The sequence below is a fragment of the Polistes fuscatus genome, unplaced genomic scaffold, assembly GCF_010416935.1.
Source record: "Polistes fuscatus isolate 324 unplaced genomic scaffold, CU_Pfus_HIC Scaffold22, whole genome shotgun sequence".
Taxonomy (NCBI): Eukaryota; Metazoa; Arthropoda; class Insecta; order Hymenoptera; family Vespidae; genus Polistes; species Polistes fuscatus.
This window is the reverse complement of record NW_025113099.1, coordinates 814,883-833,156: the sequence shown is the minus strand read 5'-3', so window position 1 is coordinate 833,156 and position 18,274 is coordinate 814,883. Positions and strand designations below refer to the sequence as shown.

At 30.1% G+C, this 18,274-nt stretch overlaps 1 protein-coding gene across 1 annotated transcript in view; it reads right to left on the bottom strand.

Moving 5' to 3' along the window:
• The window catches only part of LOC122517991 (ATP-binding cassette sub-family A member 13), a 42,328-nt gene that overhangs the window by 21,773 nt on the left and 2,281 nt on the right, over nt 1-18,274 (bottom strand). The window contains 29 exon segments of the mRNA XM_043636632.1: nt 146-466; nt 575-715; nt 796-1,000; nt 1,080-1,402; nt 1,521-1,651; nt 1,744-2,367; nt 2,458-2,639; nt 2,732-2,894; nt 2,980-3,059; nt 3,120-3,314; nt 3,471-4,145; nt 4,226-4,618; nt 4,712-5,223; nt 5,406-5,593; nt 5,699-5,916; nt 6,049-6,243; nt 6,948-7,233; nt 7,844-8,220; nt 8,351-8,561; nt 8,911-9,125; nt 9,659-9,862; nt 10,035-10,290; nt 10,391-10,705; nt 10,808-11,193; nt 12,003-12,047; nt 12,050-12,135; nt 12,884-13,026; nt 13,518-13,741; nt 14,544-14,632. Of these exon segments, the coding sequence (XP_043492567.1) occupies nt 146-466; nt 575-715; nt 796-1,000; nt 1,080-1,402; nt 1,521-1,651; nt 1,744-2,367; nt 2,458-2,639; nt 2,732-2,894; nt 2,980-3,059; nt 3,120-3,314; nt 3,471-4,145; nt 4,226-4,618; nt 4,712-5,223; nt 5,406-5,593; nt 5,699-5,916; nt 6,049-6,243; nt 6,948-7,233; nt 7,844-8,220; nt 8,351-8,561; nt 8,911-9,125; nt 9,659-9,862; nt 10,035-10,290; nt 10,391-10,705; nt 10,808-11,193; nt 12,003-12,047; nt 12,050-12,135; nt 12,884-13,026; nt 13,518-13,741; nt 14,544-14,606 (7,357 nt within the window). The 5' untranslated portion in view covers nt 14,607-14,632.

The window sequence follows — 18,274 nt, the reverse complement described above, 5'->3', positions numbered from 1 at the left end:
GATCTTCCGATTTCCGAGCAACTGCTCTTTAACCATTGAGCTATCCAGGGTCCACCATCCAATCTCTTCACGAATGCCTACTTAAGTATTTGACTTAGAAACGCTCGCATCCCGCATTTATAAATAACTTTAATCCTTTCCTTACCTTCGAAGTTTCCACCACCAAAACTCTTGATTGCTATTTGCATGACTTTCGATGCCAAAATATCCTGTAATTCGTTTAAACTATCACCCATTTCCGAAAGACTGGCCAATGATTTAAGTGTCTCTACGAAACTATCCATCAATTGACCAAAGTGATCCATCTGTACGAAAGTATCGTTCGTTAGAGACATAACTTTCTTGATTGCAGCAGTGTCAGGTGCGTAAAGAATCTGACCACGTAACAGTGGTTTTATATAAGACCAAATAATCTTTCCTGCACCCATGTTGATCACACTCTTGTAAGTTTCCCTACAAAAATCGGCTGTAACGAAAACGATCATTAATATCATTCATTTCTTTCAAAAAACCATACACAACACACAAACTCGTAAACTTAAACATTTTTTTTTTTTATAAATAAATTTATTACTTGGCAAGGAATCGAGTTCAATTTTGTCGTCTTCCTTTATATTGTCTTCGATACTTGCAATCATTTTGTAAAATCTATTGTTGGTGTCTAACACAGTTTTGCCGCAAAGCATTTTGCTCGAATCCGAGAGAAATTCCGAGCCTAAAATAATAATAATATTCATTTATTACTGACAATATTTCTTCTTGTTCTTATTTTTTGTATAATTATCGTTTTATTACTCGACATTATTCCTTTGGCATCGGATTCCCCCTCTCCATCAGTTTCGGATTGTAAACTCTCAAGAGAAGTGAAATTTCCGGAAAGTTTGTCTTTGAAAAATGGAATCAATTCGGACGCGACTCCTAAATTATCCAATACTAATTTTCCTTCAGCTTCGGTTAAATTCGCATTTGCTAAGATGTTTTTTACATTTGCGCTTAATAACTGAAACCATGATTTTTCTTATTATACTCGCAAATAATCAAATAATTTGATATTAACATTTGTCAGAGGAAATACTTACGGTTTTGAGGATGTAGTCGAAATTTAAATTTTTGATCAAAGTTATAGCAATATTTTGCGTTTGAGTATCGTTCAACGTACAAAGAGTAGTGCTGATTTCTTCTATCGTAATTTCAGCATGATGAACGTCCAACATTTCCCCTAATTTCGATGGGGAACAAATGGTATCCTTCAAACTGAATGCTCGTCTTTCTTTCAAGAAAACCGAAATCATGTCGATTTTAGCTTCACTCAAAATCGATGCTGTTTCTTTCGATAAATGTATTTTATTAATCAAGTAAGTTCTCACTGTGTCCCAATTATCAAACATATCACTGACGACGTCTAAAAATTAATTAAAGAAAAACAAAAAAACAAACAATAAATAGTAACATCTCAGTAAACATAAAATAAATTAGAAGAGAGAAAAAAAAAACATGGAAATTTCACAAAACGAACTTACATTTAACGTCCAATAATCCTAAATTTTTAAAAATTTCCATAGACTCGAGTGCAACGATCATACTGTTCAAATCTTCGATCAAATTTTGATCATCTAAAAATGGTGCAACGTCTTCCAACATTTCGTGCATTCTGTAACACAATAAAACTGTGGTAAGTAAGAAATACGACAAAAGAAAGAACAAAAAATGTAAGAAAAATATTTCATAACCGAGAGTGATTACCCGGAAAATATTTTATCGATGGTCTTGTCCTTGAGAAGATTAACAACCCCATCAACTATGTCGGGCATACCGAGAACGTTGGAAACATCTTGGAAATCGATCTTGAAAGCAATGTCCAAAAGATTACCACCCTCACCGAGGACAACACTTAAATGACGTAAGATCTGTTTCAGCCATGTCAGATTCCAAGATGCGTCTTGACGCCACTCTATTATTTCTTGTTTTATCAATGACAGATCTAAGCTTTTGGCTAATCGATCAGATATATCCATTACCGATGGATACTTGGACAGTTTAGGATCGTATCTTAAAACTTTAGCCGCTTTTTTCGAACTTAAAAATTCGTAAAGTACGCTAACGTTTTTGCACTCGAATATTGTATGACACATGGAATGACTATTATTATTCAATATGCCGTTAACGTTGATCGTAGCGTTCGGTAATAAATTATTTACGATTATTTTGTCAGATTTTTTCACAACTTCTACCAACGGTTTCCAAATGGGAACGTGTTTTTCCGCTAGATTGGTTAAATCTAAAATGTTCTCGTGGTATCTCGTGGTGTCCAATAGAAATGTGTTCTTTTCTAACATCTCCAATATGCCGGTGATTATTTTGATGTACCTTCAAGAAAAATGACATATCTTGTAACTCGTATTTGTTACATTGTAATTATTTTGAATAAGTTTTAAAAAATAAAAGTAATTTTATTACAAGCCTGGCCTAGAGAACGCTGGTTCTCCAATGAGCTGTTTAAAACAATGATCTATCTTCTCCTTGTACGTTACGTTTTGAAAATTAACAATTATGTCTGCGATGTAATGTAACGTCGTTTCGATACTCGTTATAAATGCATTCAATGTCTTCTTATCATTCAAATATTTGTAATTATTAATCTAAACGATAAATAAATCCCCATAAATAATTAATTCTAAATTTAGTTGCGAAAGGATCGATCAATTTATTCTCTTACAACTCTCTCTCTCACCATGTTCGCAGTTTTGTTCCAATAAAATTCATGGACGAGTCGATTATGAATTTCCGAATTATTCAATTTATTAGTATCGCAAATGAGTTGTGCGTAAAGCGCGTGTCGCGATAATTGAGTATTCACGATATCAATCAACGACGTGCTGCACCATGAACAATCCCTAAAAATAATAATCAATTTGTTTATTTAATTTTCAGTTCAATGATTATAACGCTAATTCAAATGAATCATTAAACAAATTTTACTCTGCGAAAGATGTTTTCATGAGATCTTTGACCACATTTCCGAATTTATTGACAACCGAATGAGCCAACGTTCGCAAATCCTACGAAAAAATATGTTTCATTAATTTTTTTAAACTTAACTCGTAGTTCAACGATTTTACCTTCTTTTTATATTGCAAAGAAAAATCTTTGAGTGTGCCCTCCTCGAAAGACGTCCACCAAGTTGGAACCTTTGGATTCTTGTAACCTTCCGAACCAACGCGTATCAAAGTTGACGTCAAACTATTAACTACGTCGACAAAATAACTTGCATTCCAATATTTCATCTTATCGTTGCTAGTTATAAGATGATTTCCCTAGAAAAAGAAAAAAACAAAAAACAAAATTAGATGCAAACTTTTTCGGGTAAAACAATTTTCATAATAAAACTGTATTTCGTAGTAAAACAAATTCGATGATATTTCCTTGCTTTTTATCCTTGAATTTGTTCTTACGGTTTTCAAATAACTTACCTTCTCCTCGATTTTCACGTCGAGCGATAAAAAGTCCAAGCCCTTGGGGAATTTCTCGTTCTCAATTACGTTGAGACAAAAATTACTGATGCTAGAAAGAAGGGCCTTTTTTCTGACAAAGCTCGGTGGAATCAAATACTTGTCGATATCGCAAGGATTAACTTTCCCTTGAAAAAGTTTATCAACGAAATCGTTTAATCTTTCGGAAGTTAGGAACGTGTCGACACTGGTTAAAACGAGATTCGGCATGTCCTCGATCAGCGTCAAAATTGGTTGGATTTTCGTATTGTCATAGGCGTTGCGTAATTTTTGCCAAATGTCACCGCCACCCGATAAAAGATCCATCAAAAAGTTCAACAAACGTACGGATTTAATAATTTTCACGTAAGAATAACCATGCATGATCAATGATTTCGACGATTCGTCTAACTTCTCCAATGGTATTATTTCATGTTCAACAACGATTTTGTAAACCCAAGATTCTTCAGCAGTTTTTATAACATCCCACGTGTCCGAAGATAAATTCATCCAAGTTGTCGAATTGAATATGTTCGATCTGACGATTATGTTGTCGTGGGAAGAGACGATTTTTATCAACGCGTCCAAAAATTTGATCAAAGCTGAAGACAAGGGTGTGGATTTGACGAGAACGTTCTTTTTTCCTTCGACGGTTTCCTGAAAGATAAAAATCATTGTATTTATGGTTATTTGAATAATCAAATTGAAAATATTAATTTGATGAAATATCATCTTACGTAAAATTCTGTGCTGGTGATGGATTTTAATACTTGATACTGATCGAACGTGCAAATCTTCATGAGAAAATAATGCCGATCTTTTTTCGTCCAATAATTGGAAAAATAATGCGGATCGCAAAAAGTAGCGCGTAACTTTTCGCGAGGTAAAAATTGTCCAGTTTTCTTGTCCAAGGTTAAAAGACGAAAAATCAATGCTATCGTTTCTTCGGGAGATGATTCGAAAATTTTCAACAATTGTCGAATATCACCGGTTTTAACCGCTTGCCAGATATAAATCTCATCGTTTTTTATTTCCAAATTGTCCAAAGCTTCGGCGATATTAAGCAAAGCTTCGGAAATACCTTCGATGATCAGCTTGTGGTCCGTCCGTTCGGTATTTAATTCTACGATCTGAAAATACACAACGGTAAACACTTGTTGCGTTCAAAATCGAATAGAAATTCACAACAAAGCTACTGCTAGCTACTATTTTCATTGATTTACCTTATACGATGTTGATTCGATGTATTCCAAGGAATCTTTCAGTTTCATTAAAAGATCCTCGAAGTATAATTTAGTGAAAGGTTTTTTTAAAATTACTGTACTATTTATCCTCGCATTAATGGATTTGGCAAAATCGTACAAATCACCGATCAAAGTTATCATATACGAACGATACTGATTTATCGGTTTTCGAAATACCATTTCTTCTCCGACAACAAAATCCATGTAAGCGTTAAAATTTTCCGGATCAAGATTGCATACGAATTTTTCTATCTTCGAATATTCTTCCACGGTGATACCAACTTTAACGTCCGACCACCAATCGAACATATCCTTGCATTTGAATTCATTTCCGTTCTTCAATGTTTCTACAATTTGATTCTCAATTCTTTCATCGGAAAGACCATTTACCACAGTCGACAAAATGTATGGTAATTTATTATAAATTAATCCGACCACGCTCTCGTTGTTGAAACCCAACATGGACAATAAACTGATGTCCTGCTGTGATCCTTTACAAGAGACCAACAAAAAACATAAAAAGAACAAAGGAATTAATAGAGAAAATTTCGAATATTTTCAATTCAAAATTATACACGTTATTTCAACTAGACGGATAATGTTTTCTTAAAGAAAAAAAAAAAAGAAATAAGGCAATAAAGAGAACAAAGAAACGTTGTTAGAATGCACTAACCATCTTGAAGAATATTGGTCACAAGTGAAAGTGTTTCGTGTAGGACGTGAGAAAGAAACTTCCCAAGGACGAGTAATTTATCGATCACGGTAATCTTCGATTCCCACAAGTTGCGCATTGTTACTTTGCTGCTTTGAAAAACTTTGATCGTCTTGTCCAATTCCAAATCGATGTAATCCAAAAAACTCCTGTCGATAAATTAATTATTGTTTTTTTTTTATACGTTTATAATACTTCGAATACTTTTTATGATTTATTTTCATTGGACAGATAAAACCATTGGTTTTTTTTACCTCGCCTTGTTTTTCATATTCGGTAAACGTTCTTCAAAGATTTTCTCGAGTTCTGGTTCGAGTGCTTTCATGTAAGGTACCAATTTAGGATTTTCGTGTAAAACTATTTCCTTGGTGTCGCTGATCAAATCGTCAAAATTTTTCACCAAATGACGAAATTTGATGTAACCCAACCGCCAATCAAAGGCCGGCATCGTTACGTTGGAATTGTGTTGAAACTGTAATGCAAAAAATAATTATAAAAATAAATTCTTATTTATAAATAGGTGCATAATAATCAATCGTATCGAATTGGATAAATCTGAAGGGGACAAAAAAATGATATTTTGTTTTTTTATATTTGAACTTACAATTCTTCGAGTTTTCATTAAAACGGGATGATTTCTCCATTCTTTAATAAATTCAGTAGGCTGGCAAGCTATCCTTTCAAGTTCCCTTATAAATGATTGACTTCCTTTCCTAAATTCCAAAACTGCACCAATACTCTCATTTTTCACGCATGGCCAATCAGTTTCCCGTTCTTTATATTCATTGATAGCAGTTATCTGAAAAATTAGATGATACATTCAATTACGATTTAATTAATATGATGATCAATTACGCCAAAAGTCATTTTTATTCATCTGAAAAGTGATACATTTTCTTTTTTTTTATAGTCGTTTAGAATGATTTATATTTTAACTAGTATTGCAAATAAAAATAATAAAAATTAAATGCAATATCTCTTCTATAATACAATGTAAATTATATTTTCTTAATAACAAACTGTATCTTATATTTGTTATAAATTAAATAATATTTTATTTACCAAAAAAATAAAATAGAATACTTTTATTAAACAAGACACTCCAAACCGAAGATTAATATTTTGAAATAAAAAAACGAAATATTTGCAAATAAAAATAATAGAAATTAAATGTAATATTTTCGAATACAATGTAGATTAAATTTTCTTAATAACGCGAACTGTATCCCATATTTGTTATCAATTAAATAATATTTTATTTACCATAAATAAAATAGAATACTTTTATTAAACAAGACACTCCAACCGAAGATTAATATTTTAAAATAAAAAAAACAAAATATTGTAATTCCATTAATCTTTTCGTAGAGATCATATCATGCCACAAACTTATATTTAAATTTTGTCTTTTTTTGTTAAAAACAACTTTCGAAACATTCCTGTAGATTGAAAGAAAGAGAGAGAGAGAGAGAGAGAAAATAATGATTATAAAATAAAACTTACAAGATGAATAGGCAAACTCAATGAAATCAAATCGACTCCATCGAGAATGATCGGTGACAAATTTGTCATGAAACTTTCCAATAAGATTTGCGTTTTCGGTAAAGAAAGATCCGAAAGATTGACAACACGATCGTTTTTACGAATCTGATTGATGGCCGAATCAATGCTGTCAAATGTCACCGAGACCGACCAAGCGATCGCGTAGATATTTGTCCAAAATCTTTTAACTTGAATGTTGAACAATGAATTTTCCATAACAGTGAAGAGCTTACATAGAACACCTACGCTGCAAATAATTAATAACACAATTTGTCACAACAAATAAAATCCCGAATTGGAAATAAATTATTGCAAATAAAAATATTAACACGTTCGCGGACAATAAAAGTTTCACAAAGTGTAACAAAATATGTGACAATCATTTTATCTTTCAATTAACCCTTTGCACTCGAGGCCTTTTTCGCTTGCGCGAACCAGCAAATTTCGGCCAAATTAAGTAGACATTTTACGGGTACTTTAAAAACATTTATAAACAAACAAGCGTATAGAAATAATAAAATATCATCAGTTTATTCATTTATATGTCGAAAAAAACAAACTTTGATAAATACTACACTCTGTAATTAGTTTTGGTTGAATTGACACTTGAAATAGGCTACCGGGCGCCGTATCGGCGCCGCTCGAGTGCAAAGGGTTAATTCTGTGATAATCGAAAATTTGATTAAACACATTTTACAAGGACAGTCAGATTATCATAAAGAATCAATTAGTCATTACTTTTACTAGTATAATGATTACAAAAACTTCAAGTTATATGAAATAAAATTCAAAATAATTGGCTTGAAAATGTCAATGCTAAAGCATTCGTGTCATTCGCGAACGTGTTAAACGCGTACCTGATTTCCCAAGCTTCCCTCGAAGTTAAATTCGTCGTCCAGGATGTTTTAAAGTTCGACCTGAGATACTGCAATTTAAGTAAATTGTAATTCTTGTCCTTTTGAAACAACAGCTCGTCGATGTACTTGTAAATTTGAATGATTTTATCATTGAACGAAGTCCAACTGAATTTTTCTTCCTTCCCATTTTGATCCTTGTCTAATTTAACATTGGTTATATTAATCATCAATACATTTTCGACGGATCTCGAAACACGACAGATCAATTCTTTCAAAAGTTTCTCATCCGATCCAATTGGAAATACGATTAAATTCGGTGGATTCGGATTGATACAATACGATTCCGTAAAGTTAGCGTATTCCAGTATTTCCAAGGTCTGTGTTTAACGGAAAAAAAAAAGGAATCTTTATTGGACAATGACCGTCAAATCTGTTTAACACGCACTTTCTCTTTTTACGTATTTTCTTAACGTGAAAAAAGAAATCGAAATACTACCAACAACTGACCTTTCTTTTGTCCGTGACTGTCAAATAAAATGATTCTACGAGTTGATACTTGTTATTACGAAACTGATCGATCCAACTAATTGGTTGTTCACTGAGATCTTTCAAAATAATTTTAGATAATTTGTACATATTTTCTAAATTAGGTACAACCGTGAAATACGATAAACTACGGGATCCGTATATCTTTGCTATACTCAAATGTATTCCTAACCTGTTAAAAAGACAATTTTTAAATAATATACAATTAAAAAAATAATATTCAATATAATATATATAATTATATTTAATGTAATTAAATATATAATTGTAAATGTATAATTAAATTTAATATAAAAAAATTATAAAATTATATTTAATATTTAAATATAATTAATTATATATATTTAATGTATATATCAATAATATACATTTAAAAAAAAATACTTTTTGTTCAAATAAAAGTAAATTTCAATAAGAAAATATTTTTTCTAAACTTTACCAATCCATTCACGTAACATAATAATATTTTGTATAATTAATTAACAAACGATTTTATGAAAGATCAACATTAATTAACTCACACATCTAATCTTCCTTTTCTTCGCGTATCCTCGATAACTTTCGACCAATTTTCATTAGCCCTAAAAATACTCCAATCCGGATCATCCCTTATCGGTGATTGCAAATAAGAAACGAAATCTCTGGTTACCTTGACTACTGTCGTAAGATTTGTTCGTTCGATTCCGTAAGTACTTTTGAAAAACATGCTAACTAACGTTGATAACGTATTTTCTATCTGCAATATTGACGAATTAATTAACACGATAGATATTTATGGCCTTACATACGTCCAGAATTTTCTAGAAATCAAATTTTATTTTATTTTATAACAGATTGTTGTTCTCTATAGTTTTAGGCTTATTTCTGTAAAAGTCGATTGCAAAAATTCCCCATAGATCCAAAGTTATGGTAGAAAATGTGACTGCCCGATGAGAATTTCGTGCGCACAATTAGCTGTTGTCTTTTATTTGAGACACCTCAAACTTTAAACACATTTTTCTCGGTCTGCATGATAACTCATACAGTTTTTCATATTTTTCAATGTGATTTTTTCTTTTGAATATTCCATTAATTGTCTAGAGCCGGATTTTGGATACTTTGATTGTAAAATTTGATGAAAATAATTGAAGTGTAAAATTTATGACGTAAAATGCATACATTTTTTTTTAAACTGCGTAGACGTATGTAAGGCCTTTAATTATTTGTATAATTATTAATAAGTTTATCTTTTTTTCTTTTTATCTTAGGAAAAACATCATTTTTACGTACGATTTTTCCATACTCTTGGAAATGAAAATTCTGATAAATGTCGGCAACGAATTTCTTTCCCGAATCGCTGCAAATAATCTCCTCGATATTTTTCAATTGGGTTTCCGAATGACGAAGACGATCATTGTCGAATATTTCGTTAAAAATTTTCTTCTCGCAAAGAAATTCTTCCATTTTCTTACCTTTCGCACCAATCACTAATCGCTACAAAAAATTCAAATAAATTAGAAATTCGTATCTTGAAATATTGCAAACAGAGCTGCTACGAAATAAAACAACCCATTGTTTGCGAATATACATTTTTGTTTCTTCTGGTGATGATACAAATTTTAGGACACTGTGTAAAATTTGTCAAATAAAATACAAACAAATTTACCTCTAAAAAATCTAATCGTGAGAAAGATTCCAGCATATTTTGATAAACCATTGAGTCAACGTTGGTAAGAATCTTTCTTACTAATTCTTCATGATTTTTACAAATTTCATAAATATTTTTAACTGTTTCCAAATGAACAACAGCCACGTGATGAGTCATTCTTACAATATTCTCAACCAATGAACTAGCATATGTAAGCGTGTTAACTATATTCTCGGAAAGAAAGTATTTTAAATTATCGATGACTGCAGCAGTTCTGTAAACATTAAAATATCGTCACAAACTATTAGCCAATACAACGATAAAAAAAAAAAAAACTCATTTCCAATTTTAAAAATAAGAAATATTTAACGTACAAGGAAATCTGATCGGCATGACGATATAGCAATTTTTCAGTTAGGGTTATCCCATCCTTCAGAACGAGGAACGTCATGTCCAATATTTTCGTAATTTCTGTTTCCTCCGTTCTACCGAGCGAATAATCTTTGATAGTTTTGGACATGTTATCCAAAACTACGAAAAAATCATTGGAAGATTCGATAGTATGATTATGTAAAAAAGTTTTAACCATTCCGAGTAAAGTGTTTAATTTTAAAAATCCATGACGAGCAATTGTCCAATCATCTTCTTTCTCAAAAATAGGATCCAACATATCCACCGATTTATTAATACTATAAATAATAAAAACAATGAAGAAAGTAGGTTGGATCGATGATTCGTATAAGTATAATAATTACGAGAATAAATGAAAAAAAAACATGAAATTTACTCACAAATTAAGATCGATGTCCTTGAAAGTGACGTTTCGAAAGAGCATTATAGCATTTGGTAACCATTCACGAATTTTAAGATAACTCGGCACGTATTTATCGATAGATTTCAAATTCAATATTATTTCAACGGTATGTTTGAGATCATGAAAAAAATCATAGCTACGAAATTTGGCCATAACGCGATCGAGCATGCCCAGCAAGCCGCTAAAATTTAAATGTTTAGATAATTCCGATAATATATCGGGAATTTGTTTTGCATCCAATTGGCAAAGTACTCTCGAAATTTCCTCATAATTCTCTTCGTTCTTAAGTATCATATATTTTTGTAAACTTTCCTTTGAACATACGATACCATCGATGTTCGTAGAACCGAATGTTTCGATCAACTGTAATCAAGTATTAAAATAATTTAAAAAAAAAAAACAAAAATAAAAACAACAACGATGACAAATAATTCAATGGAAATTAACCGATGTAAAAAAAACACCACGCCCCGACACGTATGCATACGTTTTTAATTACTTTTAATATTAAAATTATTCAATTCGAGAAAATAACATATTATATAATTTATTCGCTCTACATTTTGTTAAATTTGCAATGTTTTATGTCTCATTGAAATTTATTAATTCAACCTAGACCAGAATTCATTAACTGAAGAAATAACTGATTTATGATTTAATTTAAAAAAATATGTTTTTACTTTTTTGTTTTGTTTTTAACCATATATTTGTTGCTTTGAGCCAATACTACTATACTACTATTATAAAACCAGTATACTTTTATCTACTTTCTGTGCGTTACTACTACTATAATGATAAGTTTAATAATAATTACATAATTTTAATTTCCGTTTTGTTTCACCTATATATTATATTGTATTAGACTGTAATTAATGGCCTTTAGGAAGCTTAGGCTCTAGGATCAATAAAATATTATTAAATACATAAATAAATAATAATAAACAACAAATTCATTAACATTTCTCAACATTGCTTACATAATAATGTGATATCCTATAGGATACCAAAGTATTATGTAAAATCCCTAGGAAAAGTCCCTAACAATTGTTCTGTTTCCTACATTGCCCAAAAACGTTTGCCATTGTGAATAATGTCTACGCATTTTTCATAATTCCGGAATTTCCCAAATGATTCGTAACAAATATAAAAAAAAATAAGGAAATTTTACTTACGTAATACAATCTTATCGAAGATTCAAATAGACCGTCAACCAAAGAAAAGGGCTTGCTCGTGGCATTTGAGCCCTTAGTAAGCTCTTGATCCGATCGTGATTGTTGAAGAGGTCGCCAAGACGAATACCTCTGTCTATAGACATTAAAAAATTCTGTTACTCACCATCATCTTTCTTTTTTCCCTTTCTTCTTCCTCTGTTTAAACCAGTAGTTCCCAAACTTTTATGGTCCATGGACCACTTTTTATAATCAAAAGTTGTCCACGGACCCCTTTTTATAATCAAAAGTTGTCCACAAACCCCCAAGTGAAAAAGTTACTATAAAGCATAGGACAAAACTTTAAAAAAAAAATGCTTAAAGAAGTATTTATCGAAATTATAACTTTTGTTTAAAATTAAATAGAAAAATTTAATGACTTGGATGAACGTGATGAGATTTTATCAATATATTTATGTCTGATTCGATGTTTGTGAGTAGCAACCGCAAATCCCCACGAGCATTCATTTTTAGCCGGTTTCTTTTTTTTTGTGATGAGATTCGTAACAGCACTGAATCCACGTTCTACTAAACAGGAAGACGGAAAAGCAGTCAACAACTTCTGTACGGTAATCTATAACGCAGGATAAAAAATTAAGATCTGTTTGTGTAACCAGAATTTGTGGTATCCTTGTTGAAACATTGATTTAAGTTCCCCATTTGTGTGGACATTTTTTTATATTAATAATTAAACGTTGCGCGAAACCCCCGACGTTGTCCAGGGACCTTCCAATCATTTTTAATCTTCTACGGACCCCCTGAATGATACTAGGGATCCCTGAGGGTTCGTAGGGACCACTTTGAGAACCACTGGTTTAAACTATCGATCGTATTATAATATTTACCAAACAACTTTTTGATTTCTGGTCGAGTAAGTATCTCCGCCATTGATTTAAGAAGTTGTATGCTCTGCGGTAACGTTTTCACTGCTGAAAGAATCGTGTCGTTATTCAGTATTGGCTGCATATCGACTACTAGAGGACCTAAGCTGTAATCAAAAAAATCATACAATCAATAAACAGTACACACATGTTTGCAATGAATACGATTAAATTTAATTAACACTTTACCAACCGCTAGAATTTCAACAACATACGCACGTCCGACTGATCGTTCAGCCGCAGATTTTACTAACAGATTTTAATAAGATTCTAATAACAAATGACTGTTAATGTAATGATAATAGCTGTTCATAAACTATCGGTCGACGACAAAAAGTTGATTAATAAATCGGTTAGTGTCGGTGCCCAAAAAGCCTATTAATAGGCTACCAGTCGGTAAAGTGTTCATTGATTTTAATAAAATTCTAATAACAAATTACTATTCATGTAATGACAATGACTGTTCATAAGCTATCGGTCGACGACAAAAAGTTGATTAATAAATCGATAAGTATCGGTGTCAAAAAGCCTATTAATAGGTTTCCGGTCGGTAAAGTGTTCATTTAATTATTTTAATTAATCTCTCGAAATAAAGTACCTGGCATTGCTATACGTTGGTACTTCCTCGTATTCCGAAAGTAAATCGCAAGGATTCCCAATGCTACAGATATAACTTTGAACGAATGGTAAGAGTCCATCATGTGGCATTGATCTTGAAGGGAAATGGCAAGTAGGATGATATTCTGGATCGACATTATCTCGAACCGTGTAGAGGATTAGAAATACCAAAATTGGCCATAGAAATATCAAAGCTAAAATACCCTGAAATTCATCAAAATTCAAAAAAATCATCAAAATTATGGTTATTTTCATGTCATCATCATTATCAGTTATCATACATACTAATTCATAATAAATACAAATTTATTCAAGAGTAAATAAAATCAATTCAACAATACGCTATCATAGTCATTTTAAATCATTCGAAATGGAAAATATTTTTCATTACATTTAATGATTTTATTTATATATTTTATATGATATAATACCCTAAAATTAATATATCATCAAAATCATGGTTAGTTTCATCTCATCATTATTATCAGTTATCATACATACTAATTCATTGTAAATACAAATTTATTCAAGAGTAAATAAATTCAATTCAACAATACGCTATCATAGTCATTTTAAATCATTCGAAATGGAAAATATCTTTCATTACATTTAATGATTTTATTTATATATTTTATATGATATAATACCCTAAAATTGATATATCATCAAAATCATGGTTAGTTTCATCTCATCATTATTATCAGTTATCATATATACTAATTCATAATAAATACAAATTTATTCAAGAGTAAATAAATTCAATTCAACAATACGCTATCATAGTCATTTTAAATTATTCGAAATGGAAAATATCTTTCATTACATTTTATAATTTCAGTTATATATTTTATATGATAAAATTATGTTATTGTATCATATGGTGGTTGTATCGTGTTTTGTACTATGTAATATATATACATATAAATACTAATTAAATATTTCATTTATATAATACCATGCAATATATTAATGTAAATGAATTCAATTAAAATTTTAATATACTCACGGGTTGTCTTTTACGTATGATGTAATTCTTCCAAAGAAGAAGTGCGAGCTGATCGCAGCTCATCTTTTCTTACTTGATTTCCCGTCACGCTAAAATAAATGACAATAAACAATTTCAAATAAAATATCTCAAATAACCATCATAAATCAACGCGAACAAATCGTTTTTCATAATATTTCAATTAAACAAACGAATAAAGTTGAAGAAAAATTCAATCGAAGGAGCAACAAAGCAACAATCGAAACAATTCAATATCTCGAAATGTGATCCTGTTGTCATCAGTGTATCACAGCTCGATTGAAACTGAAATCGATAAAAACAGACGACAATCAAAGTAATTGAATTTAAATATGACGGTGCTACTCTCTCAAAAAAAAAACCGATCGAGAAAAAAAACTGAACGTATTATCACATATAATCAAATCTTACGAAAAAAAGCTATCCTTGCCTAAATAAAAATTCCAACGCACAAACTATGATATCACCGATTATTAATTATCCTTATTAATTACCATGCATGGAATCAAATTAAAAATACATCAAAGTAAATCATTGAAAAATGTGATACGCATGAATGCATATCGAAAAAAAAATGATAAGAAAAGGAAACAAAAACCAAACGGAATAAAAGAAACGATTAACAAAGAAGTAAAAGTGTGATGGTGGGTGGAGGGTAGTGGACAAATTATTTGCCTATAAATTGGCAAATATATTTTAAATGATAATAATAATAATGTAATTGCACGAATGGGATGTATAAAAATATGAGGAATACTTGTTTAAGGATGAAAGTCTATCGGGATGCACCGAGTAAGATAAAGAAGAAGTTTCTTTGTCGCTTTAACCGGTTGACCTTCAAATCATAAACACATACACAAATACATGGAGAGAGAGAGAGAGAGAGAGAAAGATAGACACACACATTTAAGTTTCTTTTGCTTTTCTTGTAATATTCGGACGTAGTTAAATATATATATATATATATATATAGGATAAATATACTGCACAGAGACAACAGATGATTACGTTCATCCTGATGTAACAACACACAGAATCAAAGTAATTATTGATTTGGAAATACCGCCATAGTCTTATCATTAAAGTAATAGCAGCTTCTTTTATTCTTCTTCTTTTATTATTCTTTAATTCTCCGATCTTTTCTTCTCTAGCTGAGCTAATAACACACACACACACACACACACACATATATACACACACGTGTGTTTATTTTAATAAAGAAAAACGTCATTAATAAATAATAGTTAAAACGAGGAAAAACATATGAACTGGACAAAAAAAAACAATTCTAATAGGAGGAGGATCCAAATAATCGGTGCAAAACACACGAGTGTTATAAATTTATCGACTAATAAAAGAGGAATAATAAATTGAGATAAAAAGAAAAAAAAACATAACAATAAGAACGTCATTCCGATATTCAATTTCAAAACGTCCCTCCCTCCTCCTCCTACTTCTATTCTTATCCACGTTTTTAAGTATTGTTCCTTTGATCTGTAATTTCTTGCACGATAAAAAAGTAAATCACGTTTTTCGATGCTTTTTTTTTTCGTTTTTTATTTTTACTTCCACGTATCCGTGCGTATAAAGTTTTTGCACGAATTTTGATCTTAAAATACGTTTAGAGATACGAAAGATTTCATGTAAATCAAATTCCAATAAGGATATGCAAAGAAAGTACACGAATCCGGATAAAAATGAGTAGAATTTACAAAGAAAATTAGTAAAAATGTGATTTAGAATTGAACGATCTATAAGAAGACACGTTTTTAATGACGCTCTTTGAACTTTCACTACTACACGTTTGCATAATTATGCGAGTTATGGTCAAGTGTAAATCAGGAACGAAATAGATTTCGTAATAACTCAATCGTAATTCTAACCGACGTAAAATTAATCGGATATATTTCTTTTTACTTCTCATAATTTATTACGAAACACAAAGGAGAATCAGAGTTAAAGTTCACGAACAATCGAGGCAGAGGATACTCTTTTTTTTTTTTTTTTTTTATATAGGAATATTCATTAGATCGTATGTTTTATTTGATAAAATTTTGTCGCGTCGTTTAAAAATAAAAGAAAAAAGAAAACAAAAAAAAACAGGGAAGAGACGTTTTCTTTTTTTTTTTTTATAAGGCCGTATGATCGAGTAAAAAATTAAATAACATAACCGAGGTAATAAAAAAAAAGAATTATTTCCTATTATTCATTAAATAATAATAATAATTAAAAGAAAAAAGAGAAAAAAAATATGAAATTAAATTTGAATAATCAATTATAAATGATTTGATCGCGTCGTTTCAAAAAAAAAAAAAAAAAAAAAAAACAGGGAAAAAATTTTTTCTTTTTTTTTATAAGGCCATGTGATCGAGTAAAAAAACTAAATAACATAACCGAGGTAATAAAAAAAACGAATTACTTCCCATTATTCGTTAAAAATAATTTAAAAAAAAAAAAAAACAGGGAAGAGACTTTCTTTTTTTATAAGGCCGTGTGATCGAGTAAAAAACTAAATGACATAACCGAGGTAATAAAAAAAAGAATTACTTCCCATTATTCGTTAAATAATAATTTAAAAAAAAAGAAAATAAAAAAAAGAAAAAGAAGAAAAACAAAACAGGGAGAGACTTTTTCTTTTTTTATAGGGCCGTGTGATCGAGTAAAAAAATTAAATAACATAACCGAGGTAATAAAAAAAACGAATTACTTCCCATTATTCGTTAAATAATAATTTAAAAAAAAAAAAGAAAATAAAAAAAAAGAAGAAAAAAAAACAGGGAGAGACTTTTTTTTTTTTATAAGGCCGTGTGATCGAGTAAAAAAACTAAATAACATAACCGAGGTAATAAAAAAAACGAATTACTTCCCATTATTCGTTAAATAATAATTTAAAAAAAAAAAAAAAAAACAGGGAAGAGACTTTCTTTTTTTTATAAGGCCGTGTGATCGAGTAAAAAATTAAATAACATAACCGAGGTAATAAAAAAAAGAATTACTCCCTATTATTCGTTAAATAATAATAATAATAATAATAATAAAAAAAAAAAAATATGAAATTAAATTTGAATAACCAATTATAAATGAATATAAAAGAATAGTTGGTTCCCTCGCGTGTGCATTTCATAAAATAGGTGAAATTTCATTGAATTAATTGTATCTCTCTCTAAGGATGTGTACGTGTGTCTGTGTGTATGTCTCTGTGTGAACCTATATATGTGGACCCAAAGTGACATCTTAATAATAGAATCCAACTTAAATACACAGGAATTGTTCTTCTTATACGACAACAATTCTTCTTACAACACAAATCTTTTTCTCTATCTGTTATAAATGTTTCATATAATGATTCTCCTTTTTCTTATTCTTTTTCTTATTCTTCTTCCCTCGCATCTTCCGGGATCATGATAATCATATAAATGAACGACAAGAAGACCTTCTAAAATATCCATAAATAATAAGTATATTATTAGTTGTTTACTAGACACTACAGGAAATACAAATTAATTATAAATGATTATTTATAATTAATTTGATAAATTATATGATTATTTATATTCGTTATAAATTTATAACGAGTATAATTTATATAATACTGATCAAACTTACTTAATGTCTTATTTAATGTCTTATATTAATATCGTATTATGAATAATATATCTATTATTAAATGATCTATTTACATTTGTATTCCCGATCAAATGAATATTAACGAA